This window comes from Petaurus breviceps, unplaced genomic scaffold (genome assembly GCF_028583685.1).
Source record: "Petaurus breviceps papuanus isolate PSGF00001 unplaced genomic scaffold, PetGlider_PUasm1.0 90977, whole genome shotgun sequence".
Classification (NCBI taxonomy): Eukaryota; Metazoa; Chordata; class Mammalia; order Diprotodontia; family Petauridae; genus Petaurus; species Petaurus breviceps.
The window spans coordinates 33,791,918-33,808,271 of NW_027187391.1; the positions used below are offsets into that span (position 1 = coordinate 33,791,918).

General features: G+C 38.4%; 2 protein-coding genes across 2 annotated transcripts in view; one reads left to right on the top strand and one right to left on the bottom strand.

Moving 5' to 3' along the window:
* KPNA5 (karyopherin subunit alpha 5) overlaps positions 1–15,803 on the bottom strand; it is a 54,935-nt gene extending 39,132 nt beyond the window's left edge. Inside the window, exons 1-5 of the mRNA XM_069076996.1 lie at positions 15,442–15,803; positions 12,804–12,937; positions 2,467–2,568; positions 2,251–2,350; positions 181–275 (exon numbers count right to left, since the gene is read on the bottom strand). Coding sequence (XP_068933097.1) covers positions 181–275; positions 2,251–2,350; positions 2,467–2,568; positions 12,804–12,937; positions 15,442–15,445 — 435 coding nt within the window. The 5' untranslated portion in view covers positions 15,446–15,803. The remainder of the gene's footprint in view (positions 1–180; positions 276–2,250; positions 2,351–2,466; positions 2,569–12,803; positions 12,938–15,441) is intronic.
* The window catches only part of ZUP1 (zinc finger containing ubiquitin peptidase 1), a 43,967-nt gene continuing 42,751 nt past the window's right edge, over positions 15,139–16,354 (top strand). The window contains exon 1 of the mRNA XM_069076995.1: positions 15,139–15,414. The gene's annotated coding sequence lies outside the window, so the exon portion shown is untranslated. The remainder of the gene's footprint in view (positions 15,415–16,354) is intronic.

Genomic DNA, 16,354 nt, shown 5'->3' on the forward strand with positions numbered 1-16,354 from the left:
CCTTAAAGTACTATATAGCATTAGCTATCATTATTACTAAACTCACAAGGCCGCTGTGAGGATAGCACTTTGTAAATGTTAAAGCAATATATAATTATGTTATTATTGAGACTGTATTAAAATCAGTCTACAGTCATCTCAAAGAAAGAATATTAAAAGAGAAATATCAGAAAAACTCACCTGTAAAGTACAATTTTCATTTCTTTCAAGAAACTTCACAAATCTTTGTACAACTCCTGGTTTTTGTATAACTTCATCAATAGGTGGATTTGGTTCTGAAATTTTATAATTGATTTATTTTACAATTTTAAATTTTAAAAAATTACTATATTATTTAAAAAGTCACTTCTTGTCCTTGATCACTAAAGCAAGGAAATTTTTCCTTGGCCAACTCATAACATCCTCAAAATTATGGTCATGAGGTTTAGGAAGAAAAAACGGTCTGGTTTCTCTTGTTTACAAAATAAACAAGTTCATAAAAGTTAGTCTGGAAGCAATTTTTTTCCCTTTTAGCCTTCAACTATAAAATATTGATATTTTCAAATAGGGAGAAAATCCTTCCAAGAGAATACATGAAAATTTTTAGTAAGAAAAGATTTATAGAGACCAGTAATCATTTCTTTAACACACAGATATTCCCAGGAAAAAACCTGGGTAGGGGTACTAGATAAAAAGTTACTTAAAAGAGAAACACACAAGAATGAACCCATACATGTAAAACTGAGGCCTCATATTTTGAGCTATGGGTTACAACTGCTATTACTGAAAGTGTTCTCTCCTTCCTCAGATGTTCTTAAAGCAACCTATCACATTTTACTTGGTCAATACTCATGTGTGCATATTCACCAGTACATTATGAATTAGGCATCTATTATCAGTTTCACATCCTTTAACAATTGTTGCATAAAGTAAGTGCTTAATAAACTGTTTAACCTGAAATTAAATATGATAGCAGTGATACTGAGTTGTAGTCTCCAACTACCTCTTCATTTTCCTTTATTGCAATCTTTTGGTTTTGGGAATAGTAATATTTAGAATCCTTTCTAAATCTTCCATCTTCCATTGTCCCTCTGCTATGGTTCAAAACTGTGAAATCAAGAGCTTCTAAGGTCCTTCTGGGTCTAAATTTATGATCCTATGATCTCCCTGCTATATAGTTATAAAAATTTAACATGACTAAAAAATTTTTTTAAAAAACTCTTCATTGCTATAAAATTGTAGCAACATACAATAACCTTGAAGTACAGAAACTGTTTCTCCCCAAAAGGTAAACAAATAACAGTTTGTTTGTGAAACAAACATTTGTTTACCAAAAGGTCAACAAATATGAAATGCCTCACTTTTTTGAAAAAGGTTTTTTTTCCCATTGTGAACAAAGAATAAGACATTATTATTAATACATTCTAAATATGTTACTTCCTCTCCTTCCCCCTACCCTTTATTAAAAAAAATTAGTTCTAACTTTTTCAAATTGTAAGTTGCTGGGCTAAACAGAAGTCAGTGCTAATTAAGTAAAGTAGTATGAAAGGAATCCTGGCAGAGTAAAAGTGCTATATTTGGAGTAAAAAAAAAAACAAACCAGATTTTGAATCCTGGCTCTGCCACTTAATACCTATATAATCTCAAACCAAGTCATTTAACCTCTTTGGGACCACTGTTGTGAAAATCAAATGAGATAAAAATGCACAGCACTTCAAAAACCTTAAAGCACTATATAGCACTAGCTATTATTATTACTAAACTCACAAGGTTGCTGTGAGGATAGGACTTTGTAAATGTTAAAGCAATTTTTATATTTGTAAAACAAGGGTGCTGGACTAAACGATTACCATGGTCCTTTCTCTCAGTGTGACACCTAATTATGTTCCCTTCTTAACAGCACGGGATTCTATCATTTGTAAAGAGGTGATATGAAGTAAAGGACTTCAAAGAACTCAAAGAGTAGTAGGAATGTTAGTTACAGCACAAACATATAAATCTAGAAATCAATCATTCTGCTGACACTTATTAATTAAAAACTATGTAGTTTTATCTCTATTCACTATGGGGGAATACAATTAAATAGGCTATGATAGAAACTGCTCATTTTTATGACTGAATTATACAAAAATAGCAAAGCCACACTAAAATGTTACTTATAAAAGGTTACCTTAACACATTTGTTGAACTATAATAAATACACAAAGTCTAAATTAAAACCTCTTTAAATCCGAAATAGCAACAGGGTATCTTATAGAAAGAAAGTCTTGCCTTTAGAAAGCAGCTTTCGAAACTTCTGTGTTGCTGTAAGCTGTTGGTCAGCATCATCAGAGAAAATCATCTGTACCATATCAGCAGTAATTACCTCTTCCTAAAAACACACAAAACACAGTATATTTAAACATTAATCTTACCATTCTACTTAATGTTTTGTTTTCATTGTCATACTGCAAAATAATGATTTAAAATATACTTTTTGTTATCTACCTCAGGAACTGGTACCGTAGAGCTGATATCTGGATCCTGGATGGGACTTTCAAGCATAGAGTCATCATTTGCTGGAAGGGATACATTTCTACGTTTGAATAGCTGCCAAAAAAAAGGAACAAAAAAATCACCATCATCATCTTACACATGAAAGTTTTTGATATTAATGCTTTGCTCTGCCATATTAAAACATTTAAGAAAAGTTAAATTAACAGCTATCATTTTCACAATTTTAACAGCTTAAAATGAATACTTCTGATGGCAGAGAACAGTATAACTGGAAAACAAAGTAGACTGATCATGTAGTTAGTGAATGAATGAACAGTGTTTCCCTACTCTACTAAAATACTTGCCATGTCACCAGATCTAGAGGCAGAGCCTCAGCACACTGAGTTGACAAACTGTCAAGGATTTCTAAGTGAAAGAAGTTCACAGGCTAAGAAGGTGAGGGCAGGTGTGCAATGTTGGAGGGAGTAAATGCATGTCAATAAGATTATAGATCCATCACAATAATCCCCAAATAGTGTGCCAGGATACAACTCCAAGTGTACAGGGCAGGGACTGTCAGTTTCTCTCACATATGAGATACTCATATTTTTCATTTTTGAAAGAATTGATGTTTTGAAGCAAGTGTAAATTCTTTTGAAGCTCTGGCTCCTTCTCTGCAAAGATTAAGGCTACTTCTAACTACATAGCCTTCAATCAAGGAAGCAATCCTACAGGTAGCATGGGGAGCTACATGGCATGATTTTTATGGGCCTCAGAAAATTCATCTGCTGAAAAGTATCTGCACTGACTTCCAAGTAGGATCTTTAAATAATAATAGTTAATAACAGCAATTATTTATGTAGTACCTATTATTTGCTAGGCACTATACTAAGGGCTTTACAAATAACACAGTTGATCTGCACAAAAAACTTGACAGGTGTTATTATTATCCTCATTTTACAGATGAAGAAACTCAGATAGAGGTTAAATGACTTGACCAAGATCATACAACGTTAACTGTCTAAGGCCACATTTGAACCCAAGTCTTTCTCAGTACAGGCCCAGTGTTCTATCCACTGTACCATCTAGCTGACTCTAAAATCCCCCATAAAAATGCTGAGAGACTAATACTTTATAATCAATTAAAATAAGTCAAATATCAAATTAACAAAAAATAGTTTAAGACCCAGAGATAAAAGATAATTTCTGATTATTATGTAATCAAGTGAAAGAAGAATGGAGAGGTGAAGGTAGGAAACAGGATACTAACAGAGGACAGACCTAAAAGAAATTCATTTATAATGGGGCACTAGGAAAGGGAAGTACACACATTCTCTTCCTCTCAAGTCAAAACTAGGTAACAATATGATAACTAAAACTCCTATTGTATCTAGATGACCATTGCTACTTGAAACTCTTCTATTATGCACTCTTCAATTACCAAATATTTTCCATAATTTGCCATTTTTACCAGATCATTCTATCAATACTTCTATCACACATTTTTCATCAAGAGAGGTGACACTGACACCCTGCATTATGCTTATAGTCAAGTTAAGTCATATCAACTAGCATTTATTAAGTGCCTACTATCTTCCTGGCACTTTGCTAAGCACTGGGGAAAAAAGGAAAGAGAAAAAAATAGTTCCTCCTCTCAAGAACCTCAGTCTAAACAAGGGAAGACAACAAGAAACTATGTATCAAAAGCCAGAGATAGGCTAAATTAGATATAATCAGAGAGGGAAAGCAGTTCTTGAAGGCAGGATTTTAGCTGACTTAATTCAGGACACTGGTAGGAGAAAGGAGAGAGTTCCAGGGACAGGAGACAACCAGTGAAAGTTGGGAGATAAGAGTCTGGAGCAAGAGACAGCAATGAGTGTCACTGGCTCAGAGAACACAGAAAGGAGTAAGGTGTACAAAAACTCAAAAGGTAGAAAGGGGTCAGGTTATAAAGGTCTTTAAGTGACAGAGCACTTTATATTTGATCCTTGAAGTAACAAGGAGACATTGGAGTTTATTTTGAGTGCAACATTGTCACATCTGTGCTTCAGGAAAACCAATCTGAGAGCTGAGTGAAGGATGGACTGGAGAGAATAGAGACTTGAGTCAGGGAGATGAACCAGCAGGCTATTCCAGTAGTCCAGGAATGAGGTAATGAGAGCCTGCAGTTTCAAAGGAGAGGAGGTGCATATGAGAGATGTTATATGAAGGCTAGCACCAAATTTAGGAAAGAGTAAAGACAACAGAAGGAGAAATCTGAAAGAGAAGGTAAGATTGAATGGGATCACCTTGTATGTGCCCCCACTTTCCCCCTCAGGTGATGCCATGGCAAGGAGAAAGGTCACCTCTTCATGTGAGACAGTAGTGAAGGAAGAGATAATGGTGGAAGGCATCTGAATAATATGAGATGAAGAGAAGGAGGTTTTGGCCAATGGCCTCAACACTTGCAGTATTGGAAGAAAGACAGGGGTGCATATAAGAAATATTACAAGATGTTACAAAAATAAAAAGGGCATGATTTGGCAAGAACTGGATTGGGAAAGGGGAAGCAGTGAGACTAAGGAGTCGAGGATGACACTTAGGATTCAAGTCCAGCGGATTAGTGCTTCCATTAATGGTAAGAGAAAAGCTCAGAAGAGGAATGAGCTTCAGTAAGGAAAGATGAGTTTAATTTTGGACATGGTAAGTTTAAGATAGCCACAAGACATCCAGTTCAAAATGTCCAATAGGCACTTGGAAAATTCCAGAATAAAAGTGAAGAGAGATGTTAGGATAGACAAATAGATTTGGGAATCACTTACATTCCAGATAACTGAATCCATGGGAATTGAGGAGCTCACCAGTGAAACAGCAGAAAGGGAGAAGAAGAGAGGTTCCAAGAAAGAACACTGGGGGACATTCACAGTTAATGGGTACAATCTTGATGAAGGCTAGCTCTCTGAAAGGCTTCAGAGAGGTCAAATATGATGAGGATTGAGAAAAGGTCTGATGAGATCAATGGTATCTTTGGAGAAGATAGTTTTAGTTTTAGTGATTGAGAAAAGGTCTGATGAGATCAATGGTATCTTTGGAGAAGATAGTTTTAGTTTTACTGATGAGGTTGGAAATCAAACTACAGTTAAGAAGAAAGGGAGAGGAAAAGAAACAGAGGTCTATTGTAGACAGTGTTCTCAAGGAGTAGAGCCACAAAAGGGAGAAGAAATATAAGATGATAGCTGAAAAGGATGGACATATCAAGTAAATGTTCTTTAAGGATGGGGGAAAACATTGGCTTCTTTGTAGCCAGTAGGGAAATAACCAGCACAAAGGGAACAAGTGAAGATTAATAAGAGTGAGGACAACAGAAGGAGAAATCTGACAGAGAAGGTAAGATTGAATGGGATCAGATGTGTGTGCCCTGCCTTTTCCCCTCAGGTGATGCCATGGCAAGGAGAAAGGCCACCTCTTTTCATTGTGAGACAGCAGTGAAGGAAGAGAGATAATGGTGGAAGGCATCTGAATGAAATGAGATTAAGAAAAGAGACAAAGAAGTTCTTGGCCAATGGCCTCAATTTTTTTTTTCATTAAAATGGGACAAGCTGGGGTGGCCAGGTAGCGCAGTGAGTAAGAGCCACAGGCCCCAGAGTCAGGATGACCTAGAATCCGGGCTCAGACACTTAGCACCCACCCAGAAACACCTGGCTGCGTAACCTTGAGCAAGTTACTTAACCCCAAACTGCTTTAAAAAAAAAAAAATGGGACAAGCTGAAAGAGTTGGTAGAGGGAAAGCCATGGGAGATCTGAGAAAGGATAAAAAGATTTAGAAAAGCCCTGTGGCACAGGTTGCAATGACTGACTTTGCTAGGCCTTCTCAGCAATGCAAGGTCCTAAAACAATGCCAAAGGACTCATGATGGAAAATGTTATCCACATCCAGAGAAAGAACTATAGGGTCTGAACACAGTGCAAAGCAGACTATTTTCTTTTTTTTTGTTTGTTTTGTTTTTTTCTTTCTCATGGTTTCTCCCATTCATTCTAATTCTTCTATACAAAATGATTAATGTGAAAATATATTTAATAGGAATGTATATGTAGAGCCTATATCAGATTGCATGCCGTCTTGGGGAGAAGGGAGGGAAAGAAATTTTAAAACTTATGGAAGTGAATGTTGAAAATTAAAAATAAATAAACTTAAAAAAAAAGAAAAGCCCTGTGGCCAAGTAGAATAGTGAGTGGATTAGAGAGTTGTAAAAGGATTGCCTTGATGCAGTGAGAGCCCAGTTGAGATTATATCACATAAATGTGTAGTGGACCCAATCAGCAGTTTCATGATTTTCTCTAGCTTCACTCAGCATCTTGACTGAGTGACAAATACTGACAGAATATCAAAAGAAGAAAAACTATTGAGTGACAGTGGGAGAGCATGGAAGTAGCAATGGGGAGTAGAGTATCCCAACACCCTCAGCAAGTCCCAGAGGTATGAATGCCAAGTGCAACCAATGCTAGAAAAAAAGAGCAAGAGAAAACTGTAACACTAATGCATTGTTGGGGTAGTTGTGGACTGATCCAACCATTCTGGAGAACATTCCAGCCCCAAAGGGCTATAAAACTGTGCATACCCTTTGACCCAGCAATAGCACTTCTAGGGCTGTATCCCAAAGAGATCATAAAAATGGATAGAAAAAGGACTCCACATGTAATAAAAATATTTATAGCAGCTCTGTCTGTGGTGGCCAAGAATTGGAAATTGAGGGAATGCCCATCAACTGGGGAATGACCAAACAAGTTACAGTATATGAATGTAATGTAGTATATGAATGTAATGTGCTATAAGAAATGATGAGTAGGCATACTACAGAAAAACCTGGAAAGACTTCTATGAAGTGATGGTGAGTGAAGGAACAGGAGAACATTGTACACAGTAACAGCAACACTGCGCAACGACTATCTTTGATAGACTCAGCTCTTCTCAGCAATGCAAGGATCTAAGACAACTCTAAAAGACTCATGATGGAAAATGCTATCCACATTCAGAGAAAGAACTATGAAGTCTGAATGCAGATGGAAGCATATTTTTGCTCTCTTTTTTTTTGTTGTTTTGTTTTGTTTCTTCTTTCTTGGTTCTTCCCATTGGTTCTAGTTCTTCTTTACAACATGGCTAATGTGAAAATATGAATATGAATTATATGTAGAGCCTATATCAGATTATACACTGTATTGGAGAGGGGAGAGGGAAGGGAAAGAAGGGAGACAAAAAGTAAAACTCAAAATCTTATGGAAATAAATGTTGAAAACTAAAAATAAATTTTTTTTAAAGTGAAAAAGAAAAAGAAGTCATAGAAATAATTAATTTATTAACAATTAGAAAAGAACTGTACTTTGGAATGTAACATAATTAGAAGCATTGAAAGTCAACTAAAGGACGGCCAGGTGGCGCGGTAAGAGTGCCGGCCCCGGAATCAGAAGACCCAGGATCGGTTCCAGCCTCAGATACTTAGTACCCACACAAAAAACTGGCCGTGAACCTTGAGCAATTGCGTTTAAAAAAAAAAAAGGACTCAATTTAATTTCAGGGCAGCCAGGTGGTTCAGTGAGTAAGAGCACCAGCCCCAGAGTCAAGAGACCTGGGATCGAATCTGGGCTCAGATACTTAAGCACCCACCCAGAAACACCTGGCCGTGTAACCTTGAACAAGTTACTTAACCCCAAATGCTTTAAAAAAAAAAAGTTAAATAATTGCCTGGATTATATCTTAAAGAGGAGATCAAAAAGTTACAGTAAAAGGTTGGTTCTTAATTCATAAAGAAAAAGTTAAAGTGATGAAAAATGGTTATTGCTCAAATTCTGAAATGCATGTAGCCACTATATTGATTTTTTTCATATATCTGGGACAGGAACTAAAGATGAACAATGAGTTAGGTTGAGAATCAAATAAAAGGAAAAAAATAAGCTGGATGGCATTTGGTAAATGCCGGTATTTTCAATGATCTGAAGCCAATTTGGGGGTGAGAATGAAACCAATACATCTTCTCGACTTAGATGCTGTACTGTTTCTGTATGGTTACAAATATATTGCCACACCATAATCTCTGAAGAATCTAAATTGTGGGTGAACTATTGAGACACATGATCTTCTCAAGTTGGTTATATTGTACTAAGGATAGGTATATATTGGAATTAGATGGGCTCTGTGGTACCCCTCCAAATCTAACAGTATGAAACAAAAAAAGCTAGAGGCAGAATAGTCATAATATTTCTGATCACTTTCTATCTATAATATGATTTTTCAAGAATAGATGGTGTTAAAATAAAGGAATGAATTGCCAGATAACCACTGTCAAACATTCTTATTATATGCATATAATTTTGGATCCTTTCTTTCCTGATGTGTCCAATTAAGCACTACAGATAAAGAAGAATTAATACCACTATTAATCAGTCAATTATCATTTATTAAACACCTACAATGTGCCAGGCACTCTGCTAAGTGCTAGGGACACAAAGAAAGGCAAAAGCTAGTCTCAGCCCTCAAGAGTTCACAACTGAATGGGAGACAACATTAGAACCATGTACAAACAAGCTATATACAGACAAACAGGAAATAATCAACAACAGCAGAGGGAAGAAACTAGAACTAAAGAGAATTAGGAAGGGCTTCCTTTAGAAGGTGGGATTTTATCTGGAACTTGAAGGAAGTCAGGGAATCCAGGAGGTAGAGATGAGGAGGAACATTCACAGCCAGTAAAAATGCCCAGTCAGGAGAAAGAGTTCAGTCTTCTTCAAGGAACCTCAAGGTCAGTGTTATTGGATTGAAGTAATGGAGAGAAGAAGAGTGTGTGGTTTAAGACTGGAAAGATAGCGAGGGGAATAGGTTTTGAATGTGAAAACAGAAGATGTTATATTTGATCCTAGATGAGATAGGGAGCCAATGAAGTTTACTGATATGTATAGTGAACTGTGATATGTCAGACCTCCTATCACTTCAGCAGCTAAGTGGAGGATGGACTGGAGTGGGGAGAGACTTGAGGCAGGCAAACCAACTGAACAAGTTATTACAGTAGTCCAAAAGTGAGATGAGGGTCTGTACCAGGGTGGTAGCTGTAACAGGGGAGAGAAAAGGATACATTTGAAAAATGTTACAAAGGTAAAATTCAACAGGTCCTGGCAAAAGATTAGATATGGGGGGAGACGGGAAAATAGTGAGCAGTCAAAGATAACACCTATGTTTCAAGCCTGGGAGACTGGGAAAATAGTGGTGCCCTTGATAACAACAGGCAAGTTGGGAAGGAGGGGAGGTTTGGGGGGAAAGACAATGAGCTGGTTTTAGACATCGTGACTTAAAAATGTCCAATGGGCAGTTGGAGAAGTGAGACTGGAGCCAGCAGAAGTTAGACCCAGATAAGTATATTAGCTATTCCTCAGCATAGAGGTAATTAATTCCAGGTAGAAACACTACCTCAACATGTGAGTCATGGGTAAAAAAAGAAGAAAGTAGCAGAAGGCATCTGATCAACATCAAATAAAGAGGAGGGGAGAAGAGGGAGCAAATGGCATCACTATTGACTCCCCAACTAGATAGGGTATTGTGTTACTAAGTGTAAGGGAATAAGAGTACATGAGCAAAGTTTTCCTTCTGACTATGAGGCATAGAACTCAGCTAAATGAGGCCAAGGTGAAAAAGCTAATGTTTGTCTAGGCTAGCCCTCTTTCCCATCTTTGTGACCAAGAGAGGAACAATTTAGTAAACAGTGGCTCGATTCAAGAAACATTTATTTAAGTGCCTATTACTTGCAAAAAAAGAACAGATAGGTAGAGAAGTGAATATAGCACAGAGCTTAGAATGTGGAAGATTTATTTGAGTTCAAATCTGGCCTGATGCTTACAAGCTGTAGAACCCTGAGCAAGTTACTTAAACCTGTTTGCCTCAGTTTCCTCATCTGCAAAATGAGATGGAGAAGGAAATGGCAAACCACTCAAACATCTTTGCCAAGAGAACTCCAAATGGGGTCATGAGGAGTCAGACAGGCCAAAAAGAACTCAACAACAAAACCAGTAAAAAGAGGACAAAGGGAAATGTAATTCTACCACGGAGGTCAGGTTATTTTGTAGATATAATTCCACAGACCTTGGGAACTCCCATTCCTTCAAATGATCCTCCTAAGTTCTCTCCTCCCATTCTCCCTCAAACGCAAAGAAAAAGCTATCTAAACTTATTGCTTCCACTTCCCCTCTTCTCATTCACTCCCAGACACCTAACAATCTGGTTCCCAATGAAATCAGTGGACTAAAAGGGCTCTCCCCCTAGTTACTACAGGTGTCTTAATTTACACATCAGATGATATTGAAGTGACAATGCAGGCCATCCTTTCCTCCAGGATACTTTCTCATCTTTGGGCTTTTATGACATCACTCTTTTCTGGTTCTCCTACCTGACTAAATGTTCCTTTGCCAGTTCATTATCCAATTCAAATACCCTAACTGAGAGTATTCCCCAATATTGTACCCTAGGTCCCTACTATTCTCTGTCTACATACTCTCTTGAGCCTCATCAGTTCACATGGGTTCAGTTCTCACTTCTATTGCCAGTAACTCCCAAATTTATGTGTCCAGTCCCAATCTCTCCCCTGAGCTCCACTCTCGCATCACCAATCACCTCAGACATTTCAAGTTAGATGTCCCAACAGACATCACAAAATCAACATGTCCAAAACAGCACATATTATTTTCCCACAAAACCAACCCTTCTTACGAAATTTCCTATTTCTGTTATTCAAATGTCCAATGCATGCTTTTTCTAAAAGACAATTTTATGAAGAACTCACATAAAGCATGCACTCACAATGGTGGTCATAAGAAGTGATACAAGGACACTCTCAAGGTCTCTCTGAAGAATCTGGAACTGACCACGATATGGGAGACACTGGCACAGGACTGTCCAGCATAAATGCCTTCATCAAAGAAGGTGCTGTGCTCTCTGAGCAAAGTAGAACTGAAGTAGCTCAAAAGAAATGTGAGATGTGCAAATTTAAGAGAATCCACCCCAAATGTTCACACACCCAACCAGTAGTACAACATTCTGAGTTCATACTGGTCTCTGATCAGTCAGTCAGACATAGCACAACTTGACTCAGTATTGTCATTCTAGTCCTCTTCAAGAACAAGGAAAACAAACAAGCAATTATTTCCATTAAAGACACCAACATTCTTCCAATCTCCCAAATTTGTAACTTTGGCATTATCCCTGACTCCCCACTCTCTTTCACCCCACAAATACAATCAACTGCTTAATCTTTCAGTTTCTACCTCCACATTTCTCACATCTGACCCTTTGTCTCCAGTTACAAGGTCATTATGTAGTTCTGACTCTCATCACTTTTTGCTTAAATTGTTAAAACCACTGAACCCAAATCCTGACCCAAATCTTTTCCCCAATCAAGTCCTTCCCTCACTCCAGTTTATCCTCCATTCTGTTGCCAAGGTTATTTTAATTAAGCACAGATCTAACTGTCTCAGTCCTACTCAATAAATTCAAGTGGCTCTGTACTGGCTCTAGAATGAAATTTAAACACCATCTGTTCAGCTTTTTAAAGACCTTAACAACCTTGACCTAACTTATCTTTCCTGCCTCACTGATATTACTCCCCTTCCTGCACTCTGTGATCCAGACAAACTTGCCTTTTCTCTTCCTCAATACATTCCATTTCCCATATCTATGCTTTGGTACTATCTTACAGAATTCTCTTCCTTCAAGATAGAAGATACTACCTTCTAAAGGAAGCCTTACCTGATCTCTACAAGTGCCCTTCTCAAACTAGCTCATATCAACTACTTTTTATATATTTATTCTCTATGTACTTATAAATGTACTTTTCTTCCCCATTTGAATGCAAGTTATTTGAAAGTAGGGACTGTTTCATTCTTTGTACCTATACTCTTTGTAACATAAAAGGATGGTGAAAGTGCAAATAAGATTATGGAAAATGTTAGAAAAAAATTTTTAATTTACAATTTCACTTTTTTAAAAATATTCTGCAATTCAGATTGGTCAATTCATTTTGTGGGAAGGAAAATAGAGCAGTCTGAAGGAATGATTTCAAGAGCATAGGAAATTCCCAATATGGAAACTCTCTCCATTGATACATTTAGTTTGAGAGTTTGAGACCTGATGATACAATCCTGACACTCTTTTCCTTTTTTGAGAACAAAGACTCTACACATGTTCTTAGTTTGCCAAGGGACTGCATGGATTGCAATAAAATTAAGCAGACACAATCTTTATGTTTAATTACTTCAAAATCAACTGTCTCCAGCTGAACAGTTAAACTACAAAAACATACCTCAAATAATTATTAAAAATCAAAAGAAACCTACCTGTTCTTCCCTTTTTTGCTTTCGAAGCTGTATTCCTTCCTCTTCCCTTCTCCTACGCATTTCTTGAGGATTTAATGCTTTATTCTTGTAACTTTTCATTCTATAGTTATCTTTCCCTGGGCTTGCCATGGCATCTGGTGGAAGAAAAAGTTCAAACACAAAGATGATACTCCAGACAACGAGATGCTATATTCTAAGCTTAAACTGTCCAACAAAACTATTCTATGAAAAATTTGCAGCAAAAACAATGGTTTTCCCCTCAGTGTAAAAATTAAATTAACATAACCAAATATTTTGGGAACAGGAGATCAAATATTTAAAATATCTGATCTGCCATCCTGGTAACTGACTTTAGTCAGTTTGGTAACTGTGATTAGAGAAAGCTAGGCAGCAGAGTGGATAGAGTGCTGAATCTGGAATCAAGGAGACGAGTTCAAATCCTGTCTCTGACACTCAATACAGCTATGTGACCCTGGAAAAACCCCTAAACCTCTCTGAGTTTCCACATCTATAAATGGAGTGATTACAACATCTACCTTTTAGGATCATGAGGATCAAATGAGTTAATACAGATAAAGTGTTTTGCTAACTTTTAAAGTTTTATATAAATGGTAGCTATTATTACTTTACTACATTTGAAATTCAAATACTACTCTGTGCATGTGAAAGCTTACCTAAATCAAATATGCCCATTTATAATGTAATTATATTGAATCCCTCTAACAGCAAAAGTGTGTAACTACTGTCTCCATTTTACAGATGAAGAAAGGGATGTTAAGTGACTTGATTTGCAAACAGTAACATCCCTAGTGTCACAAGTGGGATCCAGAGCCAAGTTTCTTCTGACTTCAATTCCAGTGCTTTCCCCATTAAGCATGATATAACAGGATACTATTACAAATATGTATTACTACACCGTATATATGAATGTATATATTATTTATTATTAGTGTACGTATTATACTGCATATGCATATATATTATAACATGTTATATTACAATATAACGATGTATTACTATTCTAACTAGTAAGCTATGTAATCATATAACTATTATATCAGTTATAACTGATATTCACCTTAGCAACTGTACACATGCCCACATTACTATTTAGAACAGATTTAATATAAACTCTTAGTGGAAAACACTGTCTTCCACTGATTTATTTCTTATGCACAGATCCTACAACTCCAACAAGTACCATTACCTCATGGAGGAAAAAGATCAAATCATATAATTGTGAACTAGTTATGACTTTTCAGAAACGAAGTTTCATAGGACCCTTTTTCAAAACACTAATTATAGGCAAATGTTAAGTTGTGGTAAGATCTTTCTACATAAAAATAGTACTTGAAAAAAATCTATCCTGAAAATTTCAGGAACAGTTTGCTCATTTTTCTCCTTAGGGACTAATTTAGCTGTGTTTGCAATCCTCTATCTTAAAAAAAAAAAAAAAAAGAAACCCTTATCATTCAGCTACTCTAAATCCAAATAGTATGATCTGAGGATGACTCACCTCCATGAGGCAATTTCATTTGTAGTAATATAACTTTAGGAGAGGCTGTACTTTAAAGTCGGATGACTCACAAAACAATCATATTTTAATGCTAGGAATGATAATCAAGCACCCTAAGGCTGTCCTATATAGGATTTATTTCCTTTTTGCCCAACCCTGTACTTATTTTCTTTCTTACATTGGAAAAAAAATTTAAAGCACAACTAAGCACGTAGGACCTAGAAATGACTTTTCCTAATTCTGCTACTGACTCAAAGATATCATTAAATTATAACTTCCACTCCTATATGCTATATCAGTAAATATCGATATAAATACGGAAGGCAGAAATGCGTGAACAAAGCAGGTAAACTCATCAACAGTTAATGAAGCAACACATAAAATGACTACCTTGAGCATAAGTATCCTCCCTTTATATAGCTAGAACTTGTTTACCAACAGGAAAACTTAATGTTCCCACTCAAAGATCAACTGCTGAGGTTGTAAATAACGATTTCAACCTAGTACAGAAGCTTCTGTCATGTATTCTTTGAGCATGTTTGTAAAGTGCTTAATACAGTAGCTGGCAGGTTTAATAAATGCTTGTTCCTTTCCCCACCTTTAGAAGCCTTTTACTCATTACACACATTAAGGATCTTATCATGAAACAGGGCTAAGCAAGCAATCAGAGGGAAAGGTCTAACCCTAGGGGTCTCATCAGACACTAAATCAGAAACCGATTTAGCCCAGCGCGTCTTCAGTGACATCGAAAACCAGGTGCAGGAGAACAGCTGAGGTGCCCAGCCTGCAGGGGTCCTCAAGGCCACGGCCTTCCCCGCCCCCTCCCCGCCTCCTCTAGGCATTAGAAAGGCCCCCAAACAGCTATGGGGGCCGGAAAGTAGCCGACCCCTGGTTATCTCCAGGGCTGGGAAGGGGAGGTTACCAAAGGGCCACGACCCCGCCGCGGGGTGAGCGCGATCACTAGCCCAAGGATAAGGGCCGGAGACCTGCCCCCCCGCAGGTTCTTCGGGTCAGCCCCGCGCTGGCACAAGCAGCCTCCGAGGCTCCAGGGAAGTGTTCTCCGCTCTCCAGGCCAGAGAAGGCCCCAAACCCGAGGTAAGCAGCCCAGGCACTGCCCCTTACCCATCGAGAGTCCAGGTTCCGCGCTCGGCTGCTGCTTCTCGGCTGCTCGTTAAGTCGTTACGGACGCCACCGCCGGTTTTGCAGCAGCGCTAGTTCCCCGGCTACAAGCTCGGCTGACGGGTTCGCAATCCAAAATGGCGACCGCCCGGCGCCCCTTCCCCGAGACCCCAGAGGCTCCGTTCCCAGCAGCCCTTGCACCCGGCGAGGAGCTCCTGCCCTACGAAGTGGGTGGAAGAGAGGCGCGAGCCCTCAGCTCCGCCCACCCAGACCAAAGCGTCCGGCAGCGCCAGGAGGGGGGACGGAAGAATGCTGGGAAAACCCGACACCTGCTTTGGCGCATGCTCTCCTTCTGCCCTCTTTTCCCCTACCTTGCTTTCCCTCCCCAATCCCTGATGTTTCTCATGTGACAGGTTTGCCGTGTGACCTGTCCAGGCATAGGCACGATTCCGCGCCCATGTTCTCAGACTTCAATCCTGCCCTCTTTCCATTCTAGCACGAGCCAGTTGACCCAGGTTTGGGGTGTGATTTGACAACCACACCGGTTCCTCTGAATCACGGTGCCCCATTTCCGTCAGTTCAACAAGCATTAATTGCATGGAATTAGAAGTACTTAGTGCAAGGAGCGTTAAATTTGGAGGAAGGAGACACGAATTTGAGTTTGGAACCTTTAAACTTGCTTCTTGTGTATGTTTGACACACCTCCCCCTTTCCTCACTCCTCTACCCCTCCCACCCCCATCACTGAGAGATGCTAGGCAAAGATGACTAGCTTATGATGTCTACTCAGGTCCCAGGTGAGGAGACGGCCTTGAACCCGTCCACTCCCAGTTTTTCCTCCCAGCAGATTTCTCCCGCTATTATCCCCTTCCACTTTTTTTCAGTCTCCCCCTATGTACTGGCTCCTTTCCCTCTGC